The sequence below is a fragment of the Seriola aureovittata genome, chromosome 5 (genome assembly GCF_021018895.1).
Source record: "Seriola aureovittata isolate HTS-2021-v1 ecotype China chromosome 5, ASM2101889v1, whole genome shotgun sequence".
NCBI classification, from domain to species: domain Eukaryota; kingdom Metazoa; phylum Chordata; class Actinopteri; order Carangiformes; family Carangidae; genus Seriola; species Seriola aureovittata.
In genome coordinates, this window is record NC_079368.1 from 11,052,587 (window position 1) to 11,072,416 (window position 19,830).

At 40.0% G+C, this 19,830-nt stretch overlaps 3 protein-coding genes across 3 annotated transcripts in view; 2 read left to right on the forward strand and 1 right to left on the reverse strand.

Annotated features, from left to right (window-relative positions):
* Positions 1 to 425: 425 nt before the first annotated feature.
* c5h9orf85 (chromosome 5 C9orf85 homolog) lies at positions 426 to 2,526 on the reverse strand. Its single transcript, XM_056375421.1, has 4 exons — positions 2,336 to 2,526; positions 2,105 to 2,211; positions 1,400 to 1,513; positions 426 to 815 (listed from the first exon to the last, which is right to left on the reverse strand). Exons 1-4 carry the CDS (start codon positions 2,435 to 2,437, stop codon positions 587 to 589), a joined length of 552 nt encoding a protein of 183 aa, XP_056231396.1. The 5' UTR covers positions 2,438 to 2,526; the 3' UTR covers positions 426 to 586.
* Positions 2,527 to 2,935: 409 nt separating this feature from the next.
* abhd17b (abhydrolase domain containing 17B, depalmitoylase) lies at positions 2,936 to 19,490 on the forward strand. Its single transcript, XM_056375881.1, has 4 exons — positions 2,936 to 3,472; positions 5,700 to 6,176; positions 16,234 to 16,413; positions 16,834 to 19,490. Exons 2-4 carry the CDS (start codon positions 5,710 to 5,712, stop codon positions 17,051 to 17,053), a joined length of 867 nt encoding a protein of 288 aa, XP_056231856.1. The 5' UTR covers positions 2,936 to 3,472; positions 5,700 to 5,709; the 3' UTR covers positions 17,054 to 19,490.
* The window catches only part of cemip2 (cell migration inducing hyaluronidase 2), a 40,451-nt gene continuing 26,710 nt past the window's right edge, over positions 6,090 to 19,830 (forward strand). Inside the window, exon 1 of the mRNA XM_056375879.1 lies at positions 6,090 to 6,176. The gene's annotated coding sequence lies outside the window, so the exon portion shown is untranslated. The remainder of the gene's footprint in view (positions 6,177 to 19,830) is intronic.

A 19,830-nucleotide genomic window follows, 5' to 3' on the forward strand; every position in this document is an offset into this window, starting at 1 on the left:
ACAAAATACATTTCTGATCTACGTGAAGAATATAAACCTTGCATGGCTCTTAGATCTTTAAGAAGCAGGAACCAAACAGGGCGAAGCTGCTATTGATTACTCTGCTACACACAAACAGACCATCAACACTAGGCACTTTCAAATCAATCCAATCTATCGATTAATTGGTTTCTCTGATGCACTATTATTTCCATAACAACTTATCACTGTACTGCATATTTGTCTATTTGTATTGTTTTCATCTTATGTATTTATTTTGTTTTAACTACTTTGTAAATCTCATTTTATTCTCTTACTTGTTTTTATTGCTTGGTTGAAATGTTCTGAAAAGAGTTGTTTAAAGTACAACCATGTAAACTCTTTCTGAATCATCTGGGAGCTTAAGTCTACTCAACTACCTCGATGTTGACATTAATACAACCTCAAAGCAGCAACATTAGTTTATTTGCATCGGTTAATTTGAGTGTGGTCACATCACAGACTTCATACTGTACACTGATTAGAAAACTTGTTTGGTATAGAAGTTAAAAAAAAAAGAAAAGTCCATGATGAAGTCCTTGGTACAACAAAAACCCTCTCACTGTTTTTAGTCTTCAAGATTAACTTGGGACACATCTGGGAGTGCAGCAGATTTGTTCTGTGTTTTCTTTGGACCTGAGTCACTGTCAAAGTCTTCATCATCCTCATCTTCAAGGTCACCAAAGTCATCATCATCATCATAATCACTGTCCATGTCTTTCTTCTGTCGTCCACATCCTCTCTTTTTTTGTTTACTATCTTCCTCTGGTTCCTTGTTGTCCGGATGTGAGTTTACCCTACACAGCAACATAAAATCACAATGAGGCAGTGCTGTCATGTTTACTTGTAGTGTAACAGGAGCAAAGGGAAAAATCTCCCAAGCTTTGTTTTGAAAGTCATAATGTAACCAAATAAGTAAATACAATGATACCTGGGAATTAACTGATGAGTAATTTTCAAGAAACAGTTGTAATGTATCTCATTGTCCACAAGATGGCAGTCTTGTGGTAGAATTTAATGCATATGCTTGATGAAAAATACAAACTTTACAAATAAATGTAATTTTATCCTGCCTCCAGATGAAGAACACACAGACCAAATTCCTTAAAGTGATTTAATTCATATACAGTGTGAGGACACGTGATATGGAGGGCTTCATTATGAGTCACTTATGGCAATGTGGGTATGGAATACATAGAACTAGTTACATTAGACAGATTGATTTCCTCAACAGTCAGCAGAAAAGTTGATAATTTATGTAAGCTGAGAACACAAAATGCCTTCATAATCAATAATGTGCAAACACAAACAAAGACACACACACACACACACACACACACACACACACACACACACTCTTGAATAATACAGGGGCACTCACGGAATAATGATGTCCTCTTTCTTCCCACACTTACAGCAGATCTCTAGCTGAAGAGAACAGGGCTTACAAATGATGTGATATGCATCCTTCACAGTCTTTTGAGAGCATTTGACACTGAAAGACAAAAACATAAACACACAAATGTCATCAATTTTCACACTGGAGCCAAATATACACCAGACTTTCTAAAGTTGAGGTTTGCCATGTGAGCAGGACATATTTGGACATCTGCAGAAAAGTTTTCCTGAGAATTTAAGTTGCCACCTGGTTTGCTACAAGTATGTATGTGACGGACAAATTCACCCAGTCAGTCTGGTTTGAATTTCAACTGGCTCTTTTTAATTAAAGTATGGCTCTGTGCCACAGCTTCTGGGTGCTCAAACAATTCTTATGTAGCCTGACCAAAGGCCAAATCCCTCTGTGTGATCATTTTATAATGATAGGAAAAGGGAAAAAGGGGCTAATATCCACTGTTGTGAACCTGTGTCTTGTTAGTGCTGTGGCTGATCCATGAACACACCAATTCACTAGCTGATAAGTTTAATTACAATGTATGTTGATTTTCTTGCTGTGTCAATTACAAACTGTTACTTGCTTATCTGCTGTAAGAGGTGAGATCAGCTCAGATGTGTGGGCAGTCAGGAGCAGTTTTTGAAGTGATACAGATACTTTCCTACATTAAATATATGTGTGAAGTGCACTCACCATTTTCGGGGCTGTGTTAGTGACTTGTACTTGTTGTACTTGACTTTCCAGTCAAGTACATCCTTACAGTGTTGACAGAGCCCATCATGGATCTTCGATTTTGCCTTCTACAATTAAGATCACATAAACAGACATGGCTTTGTCATAGGAAATGCATTATCATTGACAATACTGATGACAGAAGTCGAAAAGTCCCACTGCTCGAACAAAAAGTCTTAAATGTTCACACACCTTCACTTGTGCTGTCGCTCCGTACTTGTCGTTTTTGTAGGCGGTGATGTTTTGATGCTTCTGACCTCGCGACCGAGACACATTACCTTTCTGAGAACTCATCTTAGCTACCAGTTTTTAGTTACACATGCTATGTAGATTTACAAATCCAACAGCCATGCCAGACCTCGCACTAACCCGGAAGAAGTACGAACACGTCATGAAACGTCATTGAGGTCAAAACATGAACCATACACTTTTTCTTTAAAAAAAAAAAAAGAAGAAGAAAAAAGGGTGATTAAAATGAACCAAGACAAATAGATGTTTATTGGAGTAAAAATAGAAAAAAAAATCCAAACTCTCTTATTACATTTGTAAACACGCTTCAAAATAGTTACAGGTTAATGACGTCACTTACTAGAATTACCTCCGTCGATACTGATTGGACTGTGCCTCGGAATAGTAATCTCCTACTGGTTCTCGTACACGTCAATCAACACATAGGTCACCACTATGCGGCGTCAACAAGGCACGCCCTTAAATATCAACACGTTCTGCCATTGGTGAATTTATTTCACCCAACGATTTGCTATTGGTCCCTGAAGCTGTCGGTCACCGCCTCTCCTTACAAGCCAAGATAACAAGCAGAGTGATATTCACAGCGCTGATGTTTGGAAGGCAAGTAATACTGCTGTGATCTGCCAGACGAACTACTACGGACGTGTGACAAGAATTTCGTTTTTTTTTTTAACCTTTACTGACTATGCTCATGTCGCTCTTGAGCTGTGTAGACTTGAAACCTTTTGAATGAATCGGCCTCGTTATCATTCAGGACCATATGTTGAGAAAGCCGAGCGGAGGAAGAAGAAACGACAGTTTGGGGAGGCTGTCTGGACCGGAGGACGAAAAGCGGCTAGCTAATAGTAACTCACAGCTGTGGTGCCAAGAGGGATATCCACACTCAAAGTGACATCGCCATCAAACAGGACACGGAACAGAGGATAATCTGGCCCAGGATAGTCTTGTCAATCACCTGGCGTCGAGAAGAAGATAAGTTAGTTGGCTTGGTGCGAAGATAACACCTGACTACGGCGACGTTGGCAAACACTGTCACCTCAAAATAGAAAGAAACAAAACTAGGGTCCACCCGCCGTCCAGGTAATGTGATCATTTCTACGTTCAGTTGTAATGAGAAACATACGCAGACTTGCATGTGAAGTGTTGCAGGCTAATTGGCCCACCACACTTGGCAATAAATTGTGTCAAGCCTCTGGAAATGAAACCTTCACAAACCAGCCTAGAACCACTGTAATCTCGCTCAACACATTGCTGCCTTCACCACCATTTTACAGCAAATCCCTGCTGGGCTCCATTCTGTCTGCATGGCTGGGGGATTATGGACTATTTTGGGGGAATATGGGAAGCAAATAGCGTCCATTATGTATTTTTGCCTCTGCGTGCTCCTTTGGCATGTCACAGCATCTTGCACAAGTAGCATTCATAGATTACCAGCGGCTATAAAAAAAAAAGTACTCACCCTAAATCATCTCTGATACAGCCGATTGCTCATATGAATGGAACAAGTAATTAAGATAAATTGAAGTCACCTGTGAGCAATCAAGTTGGCACAAGTTATTTTTAGGTCAGCCAGTTTTCTTCTTAAACTATATAGTGTAGACAAAGTACCATTTCAAACAAACAAGGTTGTTGGAAAAATATATAACAGGAGAATGATAGACAAGAAACTCTTCCAAGACCTTGAATATCCCTCAGAGTAAAGAATGAACAATTGTGAAGGAATGAAAACTGCTAAGGGCAGTTTAGAAAACAAAGCATGCAGAAGAATGCTGGCGGTGGAGGTCACCAAGATGCCTATGGCAAATCTATAGCTGCTATAGGTTTACTTTCCTGCTGGACCCCAGCTCCTAACATTAAGCCAGACCTGCACAGTGATGGTTTCAAACAATGGTAATGTCATGGAGTTGCCATGAGAGTCCAGACCTTAAACTAATCAAAAATGTATGGCAGGAATTGAAATTAGGATTACTCACAAAACTTGACAGAGCTTTAGGAGTTTTGTCGGTTAGATTGGAGAAAAAAATGCTTAGTATCACACTGACACATTCATATTCACATAGCCTCAAAGATGTAATTGCAAAGCTGTAATGGCAGGGTGTAATGCTGTTCTAGTACCTTCACTGGAAATACAATTCACCAAACATGGTCATAACCTGACTGTATGATCCATTTCTCCCTATGCAAAAAGGCCTATGTAGTTCCCACAAAGATTCATTTGAAAAATGACTTCAGAAACTTACTGGACATTCTTGGACAACATTTTGTTATCTTGACGAACCAGCTTCAGTGTCACCAAAACAAGCTTTGCTGACATCTCCATTGCTGGCTAATGCAATTCAAAATCACCTGAAATATTAATATCATTATTATATCTTCATACATATATCCTTTTTATTTAAGATTCTCACAGAAATCATTGAGGATGTCCCTCATTTACAATGATGTTGAGATTCCAACATGTAAAATACAAATATAGTTAAAATAGTTACCATGCACTTATATTAAAAGCAGTCCTTCCAAGGTCAGTCTTAGCACGAGGTACCTAAAGAACAAGCCAATCATTGGAGCAAGTGAAATGTGGACCAGGGTCCCAAATCAACATAGATGTGATGTATGATGGTAATTTTCCAACCAGGGCTTTATATATATATGTAGAGACACCAATGCTTATTGTGTCTGTCATTGAGGGAAGATGGACAGAGCGTATCATAGAGGATGCAGTGATGAGTGTTGTAGCTATAACGAGTAATTACCTCAGGGCTGATGGGGAAACAGAATCTAAGGGTCTAAGAATGGAGGCACCAGCATGTCCAAGATATGTCATATCCAAGAAGTAGCCTCAGGTGAGGGTCAAGCTGCAGGGTGAAACAAAAAAGCCTTCTATGTCGATACTGTCTGAGTGGTTGTGGAGCCTTCAGGCAGACAGACAACAAACACTCAATCAGGGTCACTGACTCTGTCTTAGCCATGTGCACTGAAGAGGGAATTGATAGTATATTTTAAAAAATGACAGTAGCCTGAGTTCAGCCCCAAGTCCTGGAAACTCCCTGCTTTGCTACAAAGACAAGTGTTTATATTCTTGAGGAGAACATCATTCAACAGCTGTATGTCACGAATTTGCTCTTGTGGTGTTTTCCTTGTGATCACTCTGCAGGGGATGCAGTGACAAATTGGTGTTCCAGTCCCAATTCAGAGATTTTATCCGTTTTCTCTCTCATTCTTAGTTCTCAAAGGCAATTCTTGCATTTAATCTACTGATGACATGTTTGTGTTTCTATTTTAACCATTCTCACTCTCCCTGTCACAGTGTTTTGAGGATGAATCACTTATCCTTCAGCGAGCTATGCTGCCTGTTCTGCTGTCCACCGTGCCCTAGTAAGATTGCCTCTAAGCTGGCCTTCCTGCCCCCAGAGCCCACCTACAGCCTCATGTGTGATGAGAGTGGCAGCCGATGGACGCTGCACCTCTCCGAGCGCGCTGACTGGCAGTATTCGGCCCGGGAGAAGGACGCCATCGAGTGTTTCATGACACGCACCTCAAGAGGGAACCGCATTGCCTGCATGTTTGTCCGCTGCTCACCCAGCGCTCGTTACACGCTATTATTCTCTCATGGAAACGCAGTGGACTTGGGCCAGATGAGCAGCTTCTACATTGGCCTGGGTTCACGGATCAACTGCAATGTCTTCTCATACGACTACTCGGGTTATGGGGCCAGTTCTGGGAAACCCTCGGAGAAGAACCTGTATGCTGATGTAGACGCTGCCTGGCAGGCACTCCGGTCAAGGTAAGGAGAGATGATGATGGATGGAGGGGAAGATGGGGTGGGGGAGCACCTGCACACGAGAGGGAGGATGGAGTTATCGATTGGTATTGATGAATGCAGTAATACTAGAGTAACTGAATAGCATTCAGACCATATAATTTATTTTATATAGGAGTGGAGACGCATCCTATGTGCAAAGCACTCAAAACATGCTAATGAGTGACAGTATCTATACTTCAGAATAAAATAAACCTAAATGGGGATGTAGATGAGGCTTGGCAAGCATTGCATGGTTTTGACTTGCATGCAGGAAATGGTGTCATAACCCAGGGCTTAAAGGGAAAAGGAAGTAGCACAACACAAGAAAGTAGGCGGAAAGTTCCTATTCAGTGAATGATGATAGTTCTATCCTAAATAGTTCTTGTTATTTTCCTCTACATATTGCAAGTCACAAATTAAGCCATCAACTGTGTAAACAGTGAGAAAAAAAGCCATGTAAATAGCAACTCTGTTCATGTAATTTTCATTGACAGTTTTGCATTAGTAGCGGGAGATGATGTGAATAACAACAACAACCACCTTTCTTTGGTTTTCTCGTGCTATGAATGTCTGCAGCTAAGTGGAAGTTTCACAAGGTGCTAAATTAAATGGAGATCATTGAAATTAAAGCAGATTTAAAATAGAATGAGAGGAAACCAGGCTGATGTAGACTGATAGGGATAATCCCAGGGACATAAAAGCATAGCAAAAAGAGTTAAGAGTGATTAAGAATATGTGAAGAGTCTACAGAGGGAGCTGGGTGGTTTACGTGATAAAACCACGAGTGGAGATGACGAGGAATGGAAGTTTAGTAGGGATGACACGATGTTCTTGTAGGCGATAATAAAGAGCTTGGTTTCTATGATTATACCGGCCAGCCATATGTAGGTGTGAGTGGGTGCTCTGCTGCATCTTTTTGCTTTGCAGCCTTTGAATAGACTGATTGTCAGTTTACTTGTACATTCGACTTCTACTGATTGGCAATATCTGTGTATTAGAATGTATACTTATCATTATCTTTGAATTTCCAGTTGATAAAACATACTTATTCAGTGCTTCTTGTCAATGATATCTGCATTAATCTAAATCATAGCTTTGTAATGATAATGAAACAATGAAGGATTAATTTATTGGAATTGAAAAAATAGATTTACCAATAAACTCCTGGGAAAACAAATTTTCTTAATTTTGTAATCCTGATTTCTATATACATTTTCTCAGCTTCAGTCCCTTCCCCCGGAAAAGGCCTTTCTACATATAAGCAATGTTCACCAGTCAGTCTCTCTAACCCCATGTCCTTCCCTTCCTCCCATCTGTGTTTAAGAACCTCTGCTTATTGTCTTCCACACTCTCGTCATCTCCTCCTTTTGTAACACCGTATACTTAATACTCCATATCTTTTGGGGCTGGATCAGCAAGAAAGCCTCTGTATTGGGGTCCCACAAACATTCAGTACATAGATGTACTGTATATAGAGCTGAAACAATTAGTGGAGTAACTGATTAGTCGAGCAAGAGGAAGTCATTTGGGAACTATTTTGATTATTTGTTTGAGTCATTTCTCAAGCAAACATTTGCTGGCTTCAAGTTCTCAAATATTTCATATATCAGATAAAATATCACTTGGGTTTGGACTGTTGATAGGGCACAGAATTTGAAGAGGAATCCTTGGGTTTGGGGAAATTGTGATGGACCTTCTGTAGAGGAAGTGGTTGACAGATTAATCGGTAATGAGAAACTGTTAGTTGCAACCCAGTACACATGCATTCAAGGCAGATGCTATTGCCAAACTGCCACACACCTACTCTGATCAAGAACTGGATGTGGAGGAGAATTGTAAAGTTTTTATCTGTGTTTGAATATGTGTGTTTCTATGCATTGGGTTAAATGGATGGGGGAGGGATAAATTCATCCAGTAGGCCAGTAGGTTGTTTCTGTATACTTCCTGCTGGAAGACAAACAAATGGCTAAGAGAGGAGAGGGGGAACGTTTGCTTGGGAAAAAGGCCGGAAGAAAAGGGCCAAAGCAGCTTAGATTAACCACAAAGAGGAAAACTTGGCTACTAGTGTTGAGTGCTCCTCTTGTGTCAATGCTGATGTGGGTGTATGTTCTTTCTGTGGTAAATGAAGGTGTTTGCTGATGGATTTCACTGGTAAAGTCACTGGCAACCAAATGTTAATGTTTCTTAGCTACTGACTATTGCTGTGGATCTCTGTCAGCACTTCTTTTACATTTTACCCCATGTACCACTTCATAGACTATACTGAGTGTTTTTTGTAAATAAGGACCTTTTTTAAATAAGGAAGCTGGCAAGTTAAACAGGAAACCCTTGATCATAAAGGTTCTGCATGCAGGAAATGGGCCACTTCCGTGAAGAAGAACCTGCTTTTCTGGAAGCCCGACAGTGTGTGCGCATACGGAATCAAATATAGTCCTTTACTTTAATGTTGAAACCTTTCTGTCACTGGTGTTTTTAATTCAGCATGCTTCATTTCCAGGAATGTCACACAAAGTTTAATCGTCAGTTGTACAGCTTTAGTTACAATGTCGAATGTGATGGAAAGTAAAAGAAACAAAAGTATGAGAAAGAAATGCCTTCTGGGCAGTCTGAAACACATTCATTTCTTTTTTTCTTTCTATACACAACCAGACTACTTGAAAGGGAAAGTAGTATTAACAGCTGCTGTGTTGTTGTGCTCTTGTGTTTTTATTCTTCTTTTCCCGCTTACTGTCTTTCTTGATGAATCAAGGAATCTCCTCTTCCCACACATTGCGGTGACCACTAGTGCAGAAATTAGCTTTGAGATTTCACTTAATCTGAACAGAGCTGAGCAGACGCTTTATCAAATTATGCCTGGTGATTTGTGTCTGGGGCAGGACGTGACTACTCTTATGTAAGCTCAGTTATATAGTTTAGACATAAATTGGTGTGGTGTGACCCATCTTCCCTCTCTGTCTTCTACACACTGTGTGGCCTGGGCTCTATATTCACTGTCGGTTGAGATGCAGGATGTTATTTATTATTTTACCAATAACTCTCAATGATCTAGTTTCCACTATTCCACTAGTGGAGTTATTTGAGTGGAGTAATTCATACTATAACTGTAGTGGTATGCAGATGTCTAAAAAGGATTCCTTTTTATTAATTTTTTTTTTTTTTTTTTTTGTATTAATGATGAATTTCATCACGGTGTGATGCACAGAGCATCCTGCATGTGATCAAGCTAAATTTGTCCTCCAATGACAGCACTAAGATGATAGACCATGTCAATAATGGCACTACCTAATTTGCCAAGGCCAACTACACTTTTGCACTTTGATCTAATGGGTTTGCTATTTGCCTTCTGGTATTACTCGAGACTCCAGGGATGTAATAGCTGTAAAAAGCCAATTGTTTCTATACATGATGTTAATCAGCTGTTCTTAAAATAGGACAGAGCAGGTATTGACCCTACATCAATCTCAGACACTATATCATATGTTTTTGTAGGTTAATGAGCGAAGAAACATCTTCAAAATCAAATAAGAGGCTTACAGGAACAGGGAACTAACATCATATTCAAGAACCCCCAACTAGGTTGCATGCTGTATGTCCTGTGCCCTGTAGTCCCATGGTTAACAATCACACAGCACAGTTTGACTGAGTTCCCTCCGGCTCTCGCAAGAAGACAAGTTGAACATGCTTACATGTCTGAGTGCTTGCTGCTCTTTCTGTGCAGTGGTTTATTATGCATACACACAGGTGTAATTAAGCATTAGGCCTCTCTCACACAGCCATTTAGGAGCAAGGATTGGAAGTTTGAGGGTTTTGTTTGTGTTTGATGTTCTTCTCACTGAAGTCAGTTTCTTTGTGATGGGGAGAAGTGTGAATGTCACACTTGGATACTGTATGCCACAGAGAAGAGATGAAGGACATTGAACTGTATTCATTTTTGGTTGGTTTTATCATCATGTCACTTCATAATATCTGAGAAAACCCACAATGTCATGTCAACGGTGCTTGCCTGATTTGTCACTTACACACTGGTAATAAAGTCTTAGCAAGGCTAATTCATTGCACATTATAACTCACTAAAAAGCCAAGTTGCAAGTCTGAAAACCATCTTCTCGTGACATTTCTTTTGAGGATCACTATTATACTCATGCCACAGTGTCTCTGGGAATAATGGCATAAGGTGATCTCATTTGTATGTGTAAGATAAGATTGAGGCTTGTCTTATATTATACGTTTTAAAGAAATCCATACATTTCGGACTTTATGAACACTAAAAAAAACTATACTCAAAAGGAATTGGACTGACAGGCTCTCACAAGGTTAAAGAAAGACTGCAAAATTATGTAATAATGTGAGTGTGGATATCTTTATCTAGGAATGGGTACCGAAACCGGGTATTAAACAGGCCCCGGGGCTAAATTTTTAAAGACCAGAGTATCTGTCTGTGTGTGAGGGGGGGCAGCTTTGTGTCATACGCCAGAGCACAGAGACACAGACCCTGCTCTCAGTGTCAATGGCAAAGAGAGCTTTTAAGTGTGTCTCAGTCTTTTGCATGTAAGAGCGGAAACACGGCCGATCTCTGGAAACATCCAGTGAAAGTCTGTTACACACAGACAGAAAAATGTACAGTTTAAAGTTTTCGACTGACTAGCTTGTAGTTCATCTGTCGTTGTGCCATGTGTGTTCTGTCTGCTGCAGCCTGGAGCCACACACAGTAAATTAAATTAGACAAACATGGGTTAATGATGAAAAGTAACTAATAGCCATCTGATTGTTATGGGCACGTTCTTTGTTCAGTTGTCAAGCAATCCTATGAGAAAATAAGCAATGTTAATTCTGTTCTTCATTTGTTTTGTTTTTTTCTTACGATAAGTGGTATCGATAAAAGTAGTAGTACTGTTAAATTCTTAACATTACCCATCCCCACCTTTATCGTGCACAAGACACTTACTCACCCTGTACAGGACGTTTAAAAAAAAAAAAAAACATAGGTTAGTTCCCAGAGACCATTTGCATACTTACATTGGCTTAACCAAATGAGGAGCGTCAATTTAGAGTTTGCGGTTGGGTTCCCTCGATCACTGACAAAAGTATCTAGCTTGTTTTATCGCCATGTCAGTGTCTCACTGTCTCTGTCTGTGAGAGCTCTGCTGTCTCTCCAGTCACAGTATATATTATGGAAATGGTCCAGCTGTCAGAATTGTCAGCACTAACTGCTTATGCTCCACGCACCAAACATTTTTGATTGGTGACACTGCCTCCAAAACCTGAACCTCAACCTGATATTATTTCAGCTCAACAAGCACTTCAGGTTCACATTGATCCGGTGCTACAGCTTTTTTCCTTAAGCAAAGAGAATGAAATGACAGTTTTTAAGGATGTTTAATAATTAAAACATGGGACTTCAGTGCTCATACATGGGCACAAATTTACAAGTTAACAATGATTTATTAACAGAAAATGTCACGGAAATCTAATGAATATTCTTGGCCTTGCATGCTTTTTCACTTTTGAATGTACATAACATTTGAGTGTAGAATCTTCAAGGTTTGGAGCAAATAAGGCCCCTAGTATTATATATTATCATATATTTTCTACCTTTTCAACTCGGTGGTCTGTTTCTGGTGGTTTGAGAATTGTGGCAGATTCATAAATGACTGCCTGTGTGATAGAAAGAGGGTACAACCCAGCCTTTTGACCCTGCTGAAGATGAATCAACTAGATTGTGTTTATCACATCAAAAGTCCTCTCTGCACGGCCTCACATTAGTCGGCTGCCTACATCCCTCGTGCATGTCTCTCATGTTAGATCAGACGCACAGCCTGAAGAAGAGAGTGGCTCTCATATCTCTCTCATTCTCTCTGCTTATTGTACTGTGTCAGTGTATTTTTTATTTATATTTTTTGATCATTTGACATTTTGACGCATATCAGATCCTTGACTTCTGCTTATGTTTTTGTTTTGTGTCATCCAGCCTTTTTCCTTTTATGATTCAGAAGTCAGCAATTTCACCTTCTCCTGACTCTTGACAAACTTGTGCAGGCTGCTTTCGCTGTGCTCCAGTCATATGATGGGCAACAGTATAATCACAACTGCGTAGCCAGGCACACCAACACACACTGGTCCTGTGTGCTGTTGTTCAGCTATTGAGGATGAGGCACTCCCTTCACCTGAGCAGGGAGTGGGTCAGATGATTAATTTGTTGTATGAGTCAGCAGGCTTACACACTCGCACACAACCTCCATTATCATACAAGGTATTACACATACTAATAGGACAATGTGTCAGGTCTACTATTTGTGGCACCACATTAGAAGTAATCAAGCATGAGAAAAAAGTAGTTTATTGACTGACTAAAGAGTGACCAAGCTGATGAAAGCCGTTAGCTGTGTGTGTGTGTGTGTGTGTGTGTGTGTGTGTGTGTGTGTGTGTGTGTGTGTGTGTGTGTGTGTGTGTGTGTGTGTGTGTGTGTGTGTGTGTGTGTGTGTGTGTGTGTGTGTGTGTGTGTGTGTGTGTGTGTGTGTGTGCGCACAATGGCACTGTATCATTTTCTTTTCCCTCTGAGATGGAGGCGGGCCAGCAGTCAATCCTGCTAGTCTAATATTGAGTGGTAGCCTGGCAACCAATTTCGAATGAGCTTTTAGACTGAGGCCTTCCCATAGTTTGCCCAATAAAAACAAATGGCGGAAAAAAACTGGTCACTTCCTGGTCAATCATCTGATTGATCTGAATCAAAATGCTGTCCGTCTTCTCAGATGTTCAGTAGTGGGGAGAAATTCTCACAGGCCTGAACACGCAGGGAGGCGGTCACCCATGTCTTTGATTATTTACCTTTTCTTACTTGAAATACCAGTGCCAGTTGGCCTGATGAAGCCTGTAGACAAAGACTGCTGTCTGTTCAGTCAGTTGGGTGGAGTGCGATTATTCATCTTACTGACTGCACAGAATGACAGAAACATTGTACCTTCTGGTTATATACGTGCTGTCCTCTCATACTAATATTTAATTCACTCTTATTGTCTTTTTAAGTGTGTGAACATTGAGAAGCAAACAGATCTTATCGTCTACTTTCAAAACGTGTCTGAAAAGGCAAGTATTCAATGGAAGGAAATGAGTTAAAGGTGCATTGGAGGACTTCAGTGAAGGATCCCCGTGCTGTAGCGCAGATGGTACTCTAAGCTGTTAAACATGCCTGTACATATGTTCAGGATATTCTAAAATATCTATTAGTCATACTGACTGCTATGAGATGACAATATTTTTGGTCTGCAGGGAGCAAGAGGTGGGCAGTCAAGAGGGAGCGAGAGAAAGAATAGGGGGATGAGGGAGGATGTTGTGCATAAAAGATTGGATTTGTGTCAGGAGTCTAAATTGATGAAGGTTTGGGGGAGGGGTGTAACCATGGAGCATTGCTGGCTATGGCTTATTGAGGTCTATTCAAGCTGAAAAGCAATGGAGTAAGTTGTAGACTAGTGATAGCCGGTCCAGGGGGGTTGTGTCTTGTGTGGAGCTGGGCTGGTCAAAGCCTGTCATAGTGCCGTTTTAATAAGAGTGCAGCTGCAGATCTGCACTTCGATTGTCCTCCTCTATGCACAGCCTTTTCTGAATGTGTGAGGAAAAACCACAGCAGTCCATCTAACACTGCCAAGATAGCAGGGTGGGATAGCAGTTAGAGTGACCTTGCAAGCGGAAGGTCACAGCTTCAAGCCTTGCATTTTTCATAATGTTTATATGCTTGTCCTCAAGCAAAACACTCCCACTTGTACTTTTTTGGGACAATTCTTGCATTCAACATCCAATAACCCTCGACCTGATGACTAAGACGTCAAATAGTTTCAATTCACCCTCTATATTGATATTACATAAGTTTTATATTGTTGTGAAATCCATGTTATTAGTGTTTAAGTGTCCTATGGCTGGCAAGGCTTTAGTGACCTGATATGGTGAAGAACCTAGATAAGCAAAAACAGAGATAAGGAAAAAGGAGGAGATAAAACTATTCATAACAGTAAACAGTGGTGACAACAGAGCTCAAATCTTTGACTTTCATTCAGAATTCCTGATCAGTAGTTATAAGTAAAGGAAGTAAGCAATCAAACAGCCCCTTTGTACCAAGCACTTTGTTTTCATCTGTTCTTGGAGAAGTTAATCGTGAACAGTGGCGTCATCTCAGATTGCTTTACATCTTTTGTTGCCTCACTTAACTGATCCATTTGGCACACCAAGGTTTAGTGATCACTTTTTTTCTTTCCATTATCATTTTTGTTAAATTCACACTGAACCAGGTAAAAGTAGAAATTTAACTTGAAAGCTAATCATCATGCAATGGTCATTGTTGGGTTAAAGAGCTTCCTCTCAGCAGCTTTTCAGCAAGGACTGGACCAAAGTAGAGTCTACATTAACGACTAGGCTTTTTATTTTGATGATAAATCATTAAGATTGCACTGAATGTGGTATGTGGAATGTGCATAAAAGCATGGTGGCATTTACTTGCAAGTGGTAAAAGCTTTTTTTCAGCATATTTTTTTAGATGCTGATAGTTCTTAATGGGCCACATCAGAAAGGGCAGTGTCATTATTGTACTTTATAGTTTGTGGGAAAAAAACAAACTTTTTTTGGTCTCCTCCTCACTGCCATTCATCTCCCTTAAATAGCTATGTTATGTTTTATCATTGAGATTGACATTCAGTCCATGAATTGTGTATATTATAGTCAGCCAACTTTGAGAGTTGATGGTGCAGCACCCAACAGTCTGCAGTCACTTCCCCATGTCGTGTCGGTATTTTCACCCCTATTTATACTCGGTTAAGGCCAGCTGACACACCAACAGTAAACAGATCCTATATTCCTGCCAAGGACTGTCTACAAACCAGACTGTGTGTGTGTGTGTGTGTGTGTGTGTGTGTGTGTGTGTGTGTGTGTGTGTGTGTACATTTCCATGTTCTGTCTGAAGTGGATGGGCCTGAACTTAAGTCTACTGCCCTTTGTAGCAGTAGGCAGATTGTCCCTTTGCAAAGGTTGTTAAATTTGTGTGAGTGTGTCTGTGGAGTACTTGATTATGATAATCCATTACAGCAATGTAGAGTGGTGTCAGAGTTTGGTGTTCATGTATTGTTCATCACTGTGTATTATAAGACTGCAATTGTGGAGGCTGTAATGTTAAGCCTGTAATGTTAGTGTTCCTAATTTTAATAATAGAGTAGAGTAGGGATTTTGTCAGGCTGGTTGTGGCTGTTCACTATGCCCTGTCCAGCAGTGCAGCGGTAGACAAACTGATGCAGTGTGCTCAGTCTAGGTTTCAGGTCGTCAGCTGACTGCTTGCTGGAGTGGGTCACGTTCTCCATAATCAGTTGTGGAATGTTCTTCTCTTCCATTTTTCCCTTCTCTCTTTCTGTTTCTCCCTCAATCCAGTATTGGTGTCTCTTTTGCTCTCTTTCTGTTTGTTTACTTCTCATTACCCCTCTTCCCTTCTTAATCACAAGATTCAGTGGTGGTCGTCTCTGTTTAACTGCTGTGAAAAGCAGCAGAAAGCCACTGGACCATGGCTGTGTCACATCTTTGTGAGCTTGATTTAGGAGGGCCTATAATCACAGAGTCACTGTGGCATGACGTTTCAGCTGATAATAGAGTATGAGTAAGTCTCCGTTAGCACACAGGTGCGTGTTTGCTTATGGAGCAGCACGTGGGGAAAATGAGAGAACGATGGGAGACTAATTGGTGGTGTGTGACGGGTGAAAAGCACACTTTACCTGGAGAATTGTGGTTACGATAAGTTTCCCTTTTTTTTTTTTTTTTTTTTTTTTCTATGAAAAGCATTTTAAGAAAAAAATGTCTTCAATTTGGATTCCAAAAATAAAACATTTGCTTTTTCTATTTTGCCAGCGATGCTGCTTTTATAATTAACAAAAAGGCCTGACTGGACACCTGCCAGCCTCTGGTAGAGCACACACAATTTACCCGCATATGTGTGGCTACTAGTAGTGTAAACATCCTGTCAATGATCAGCAAACACGTGATATTCAGATATTCTGTGTCCTTCTGGCAGGTATGGCATCCGGCCAGAGAGCGTGATCGTGTATGGCCAGAGCATTGGCACGGTGCCCTCTGTGGACCTGGCATCTCGTTATGAGAGCGCTGCAGTCATCCTCCACTCCCCGCTCACCTCTGGCATGAGAGTGGCCTTCCCTGACACCAAGAAGACCTACTGCTTTGATGCCTTCCCAAAGTGAGTGCACTCTGTGGACAGATGACATCACCTGAAAGGCACATTGCCTCAATACAGATATTAATTATTATAATTCATATTTATGCATGCATTAAAACAACTGTATGAATGAATCAGCAAAAATACACATGCAAAAGCTCCCAAACATGGACTTATTTAGATGTGTAAAATAAATTCAGTGTTTTTATCCTTAATGAGTTACATCACTTAAAAATATTCTCAATAGCTCCCTCTGGTGGTTAGTCAGCAAACCAGGTCTGTTCCTTTTCTACATTTATTGTTAATTTTGTGTTTTTTGTTGATAAAAATAATGATAACTCAACCCAAGTCTCGCTTCTGCTGTTTCTTCATGCTTGTATTTTGACATTCCTACCTAACTCCCTCTTTTCTTATTTTCTTCCTTATTTTCTCACTTCAAAGCATCGACAAGATTTCCAAGGTAACGTCACCGGTTCTGGTGATCCATGGTACAGAGGACGAGGTCATCGACTTCTCCCATGGCCTGGCGCTGTATGAACGCTGTCAGCGCCCTGTGGAGCCGCTCTGGGTGGAGGGGGCTGGACACAATGACGTTGAGCTGTACGGGCAGTACCTGGAGAGACTCAAACAGTTTGTTGCACATGAGCTAGTCAACTTATAGAGGAGCTGGAGATATGGGTGGAGAGGGAAGAAGAGAAGAAAACAATAGTTCCCAGGAAAGGTTGGATGATGGACAAAGGGGTACAACCTTTTTTTCTTTTTCGTGAAGTATTCCAGGTAGAAGTGGTGTTTGTCTGTGTGGTACTGACTTAATGGCGACAGACTTCTCTCAATATGGAGCACCTCTCCCCCTTGGAGCTCAAGTTCACCACGGCCCTCGGCCTGTCAGTACTGTCCACTCCACATGCTGCAGCTGTGAACTCACAACTCCCCATCATTTTGTTTTGCTTTTTAGATTTTCTTTTTATCATGTTGAAAATTGCACATCATGAAAGCGTGTGAATGAAAGAGGAAGTAGTCATGTGCACAGACAACATACCATGTGTATATGCAATATATGAGTGTGTGTGTGTGTATCATATTTTTGCTGCCTTTTGAGAAGAATATGGTCCACTGTTCTTAATGGAGACCTCTGGTCAGCTCCAGAGACTTTTGGCTGGACTGGACCAGAAATGGACCTGACTTTTTTTTTTTTTTTTTTTTGGATTATTGTTGATTATATTTTTTTATATTGTACATGATATTTGCACGTATCAGCTGTCACTGAAGAACTGTACAAGACGAACTGACATATTACCTAGCTGTGCCAGTGTTGCCAAATGTATAGTATAATGTATTGCAGACGTAGACACACAAAGAAGTACAAATAACACCTAGAAACATCTTGAAAGCTCTATTAGCTGTATTCAGTCACTACTTCTTTGTTTAGTCTTAAAATGGTACAATATTATGTTACAATCTACGAAAAGAATACGATCAGTCAGCTCAGTCAGCAGCTCACATAGCCAGTGAAAAGGCTGAGGCTGTATATCATTGACCAATAAGGTATGAGTTATCTCCTCACATTGTCTTATTAAAAACCTTTCCACAGTTCCTACTTTTGAGTTTACCTTGAAGTATCATTGCTATAAGATCAGCATCACTACACTCAGTCTTGAGTCTATAAACTCGATGTTTTCAGAAAAATGAAACGATTGACCATTTTGTGGACAAAATATCTGACCCCTCTTTGCGGATAATAAGTATTCGCCTTGATATAGTTAAGATGCTATAAGATGATACTGTTAAAAATCGCTGTTGACAGTGTTTTTTTTTTCTGACGAAATCAAGTTAACTAATGTATGTAGTTGTTATTATTACAGATCTCACTTATGTACCTGAATCAGATCTTTCTAGATTTGTCTTTTTATATGATAAAAATGTAACTACTGTGACAGCAGCTCTGTGCTCTGATCAAGACTTGCACCACTAATGCCAATCAAGACTGAACGTTGACCATTATTAATACAGCTGGTTTTGATTCATTTTCACATCAGGAAGTTGTTAAAAATTACTGTTTTTTTAAGTTATTGAGAAATTTTGACTTCAGATCATTTGAGCTGAAAATGAATGGACTCCACTCACTTACAATATGGGTTATGTCACCGTAAGTGGCTCAGCATTAATGGCCGCCATGGTCAACAGAATGTTTTTCTTTTGTTTTTGTCTTAACTTTTATCTTTTGGTCTGCATGGTATTTCTGGAACCATTGTTGTCTGTTGATTTTTCCCTTTAATGCTGAGTGAGGCAAAACAAAGCATTAGCCAGCTGATGACTCTATTAAGGTACTATCAGTGCCCTGTAAAGCAAATGTCTAAAAGTGCTACTGCATGCCACAAATGGCTAGTTTCTCATGTTTTTGGCCTGTATAACAAACACAGAACGATCATTCTCTCATGGGTATTGTTAATACCTGTATTACACTTGAACCTGTGTTCACAATAGGGGTAAAATACTGTTGTTAAGTGATGATTAACCAATAAGCCAATGGGTGCTACTGTAAACCTTCAGGTCTGATTACTTACAGGTTGAGAGGAAGCAAAGACAGTTTGATGTTTGTCAGATTGACCAATATCCAGATCAGGATTGGTAACTGGTCATTGTCAGGCGATGGTCTGTTATTATGAAAACTACTTTTTTCACGACTCATTTGTCTTATAAATAAGGTTATGCTTTCTTTGATTTTCACTTTGTAAATAGTATTTGAACTGGATATGTTGTCATGTTTATTTTGCTTTCACAAACTTTTGTCATCATCTCTGAACTGTAGTTATTCTTACTTCTAACTCTTGATATGACAACTATTAAGCCCAAGGTAGGCCACGATTTTGGCTTTTCAGATGACCTTTGTACTGGTCACCTTGACTAATGTCATCTCTGATTTGATTATATTAATTTTGTATAGCATATTTCAATACAGAAGGAACTTATATGTAATGAAAATATTAATATAGTAATTCTAACATGGATAGAGACAATAAAATGGTATTTGAGAAGCAACAAATTTTGTCACTGAACTTTTGATTTTTGGTGAAAACATTTTATGCTTCTTAATTTTACATCTGTGTTGATGGGTCGTCTTGTGCCATGATGATGGGTAATTGGATGCTCTTGCATGTGATTTTTATATGGTACAATACAGTGTAAAGGCGTCTCCTCTAGAAGCGACGGGAACTGGATCTCATTGTGAAAGGAGAAAGCTCATGTTCATGGGACAAGAGAGTGCTTCTGTTATGTTATGACAGAGATGTGAATTGGCTCCACTACAAGAAAGCAAGCTGGTATTTATAGTCAACAAAACACCCTGCACTCAATTCATTCGAGTTATTGTCTTGACCATTTCACATTTAATACTTTAGGACATAAACATTCTCTGGTTATATGGAGATCAGCTTAAAA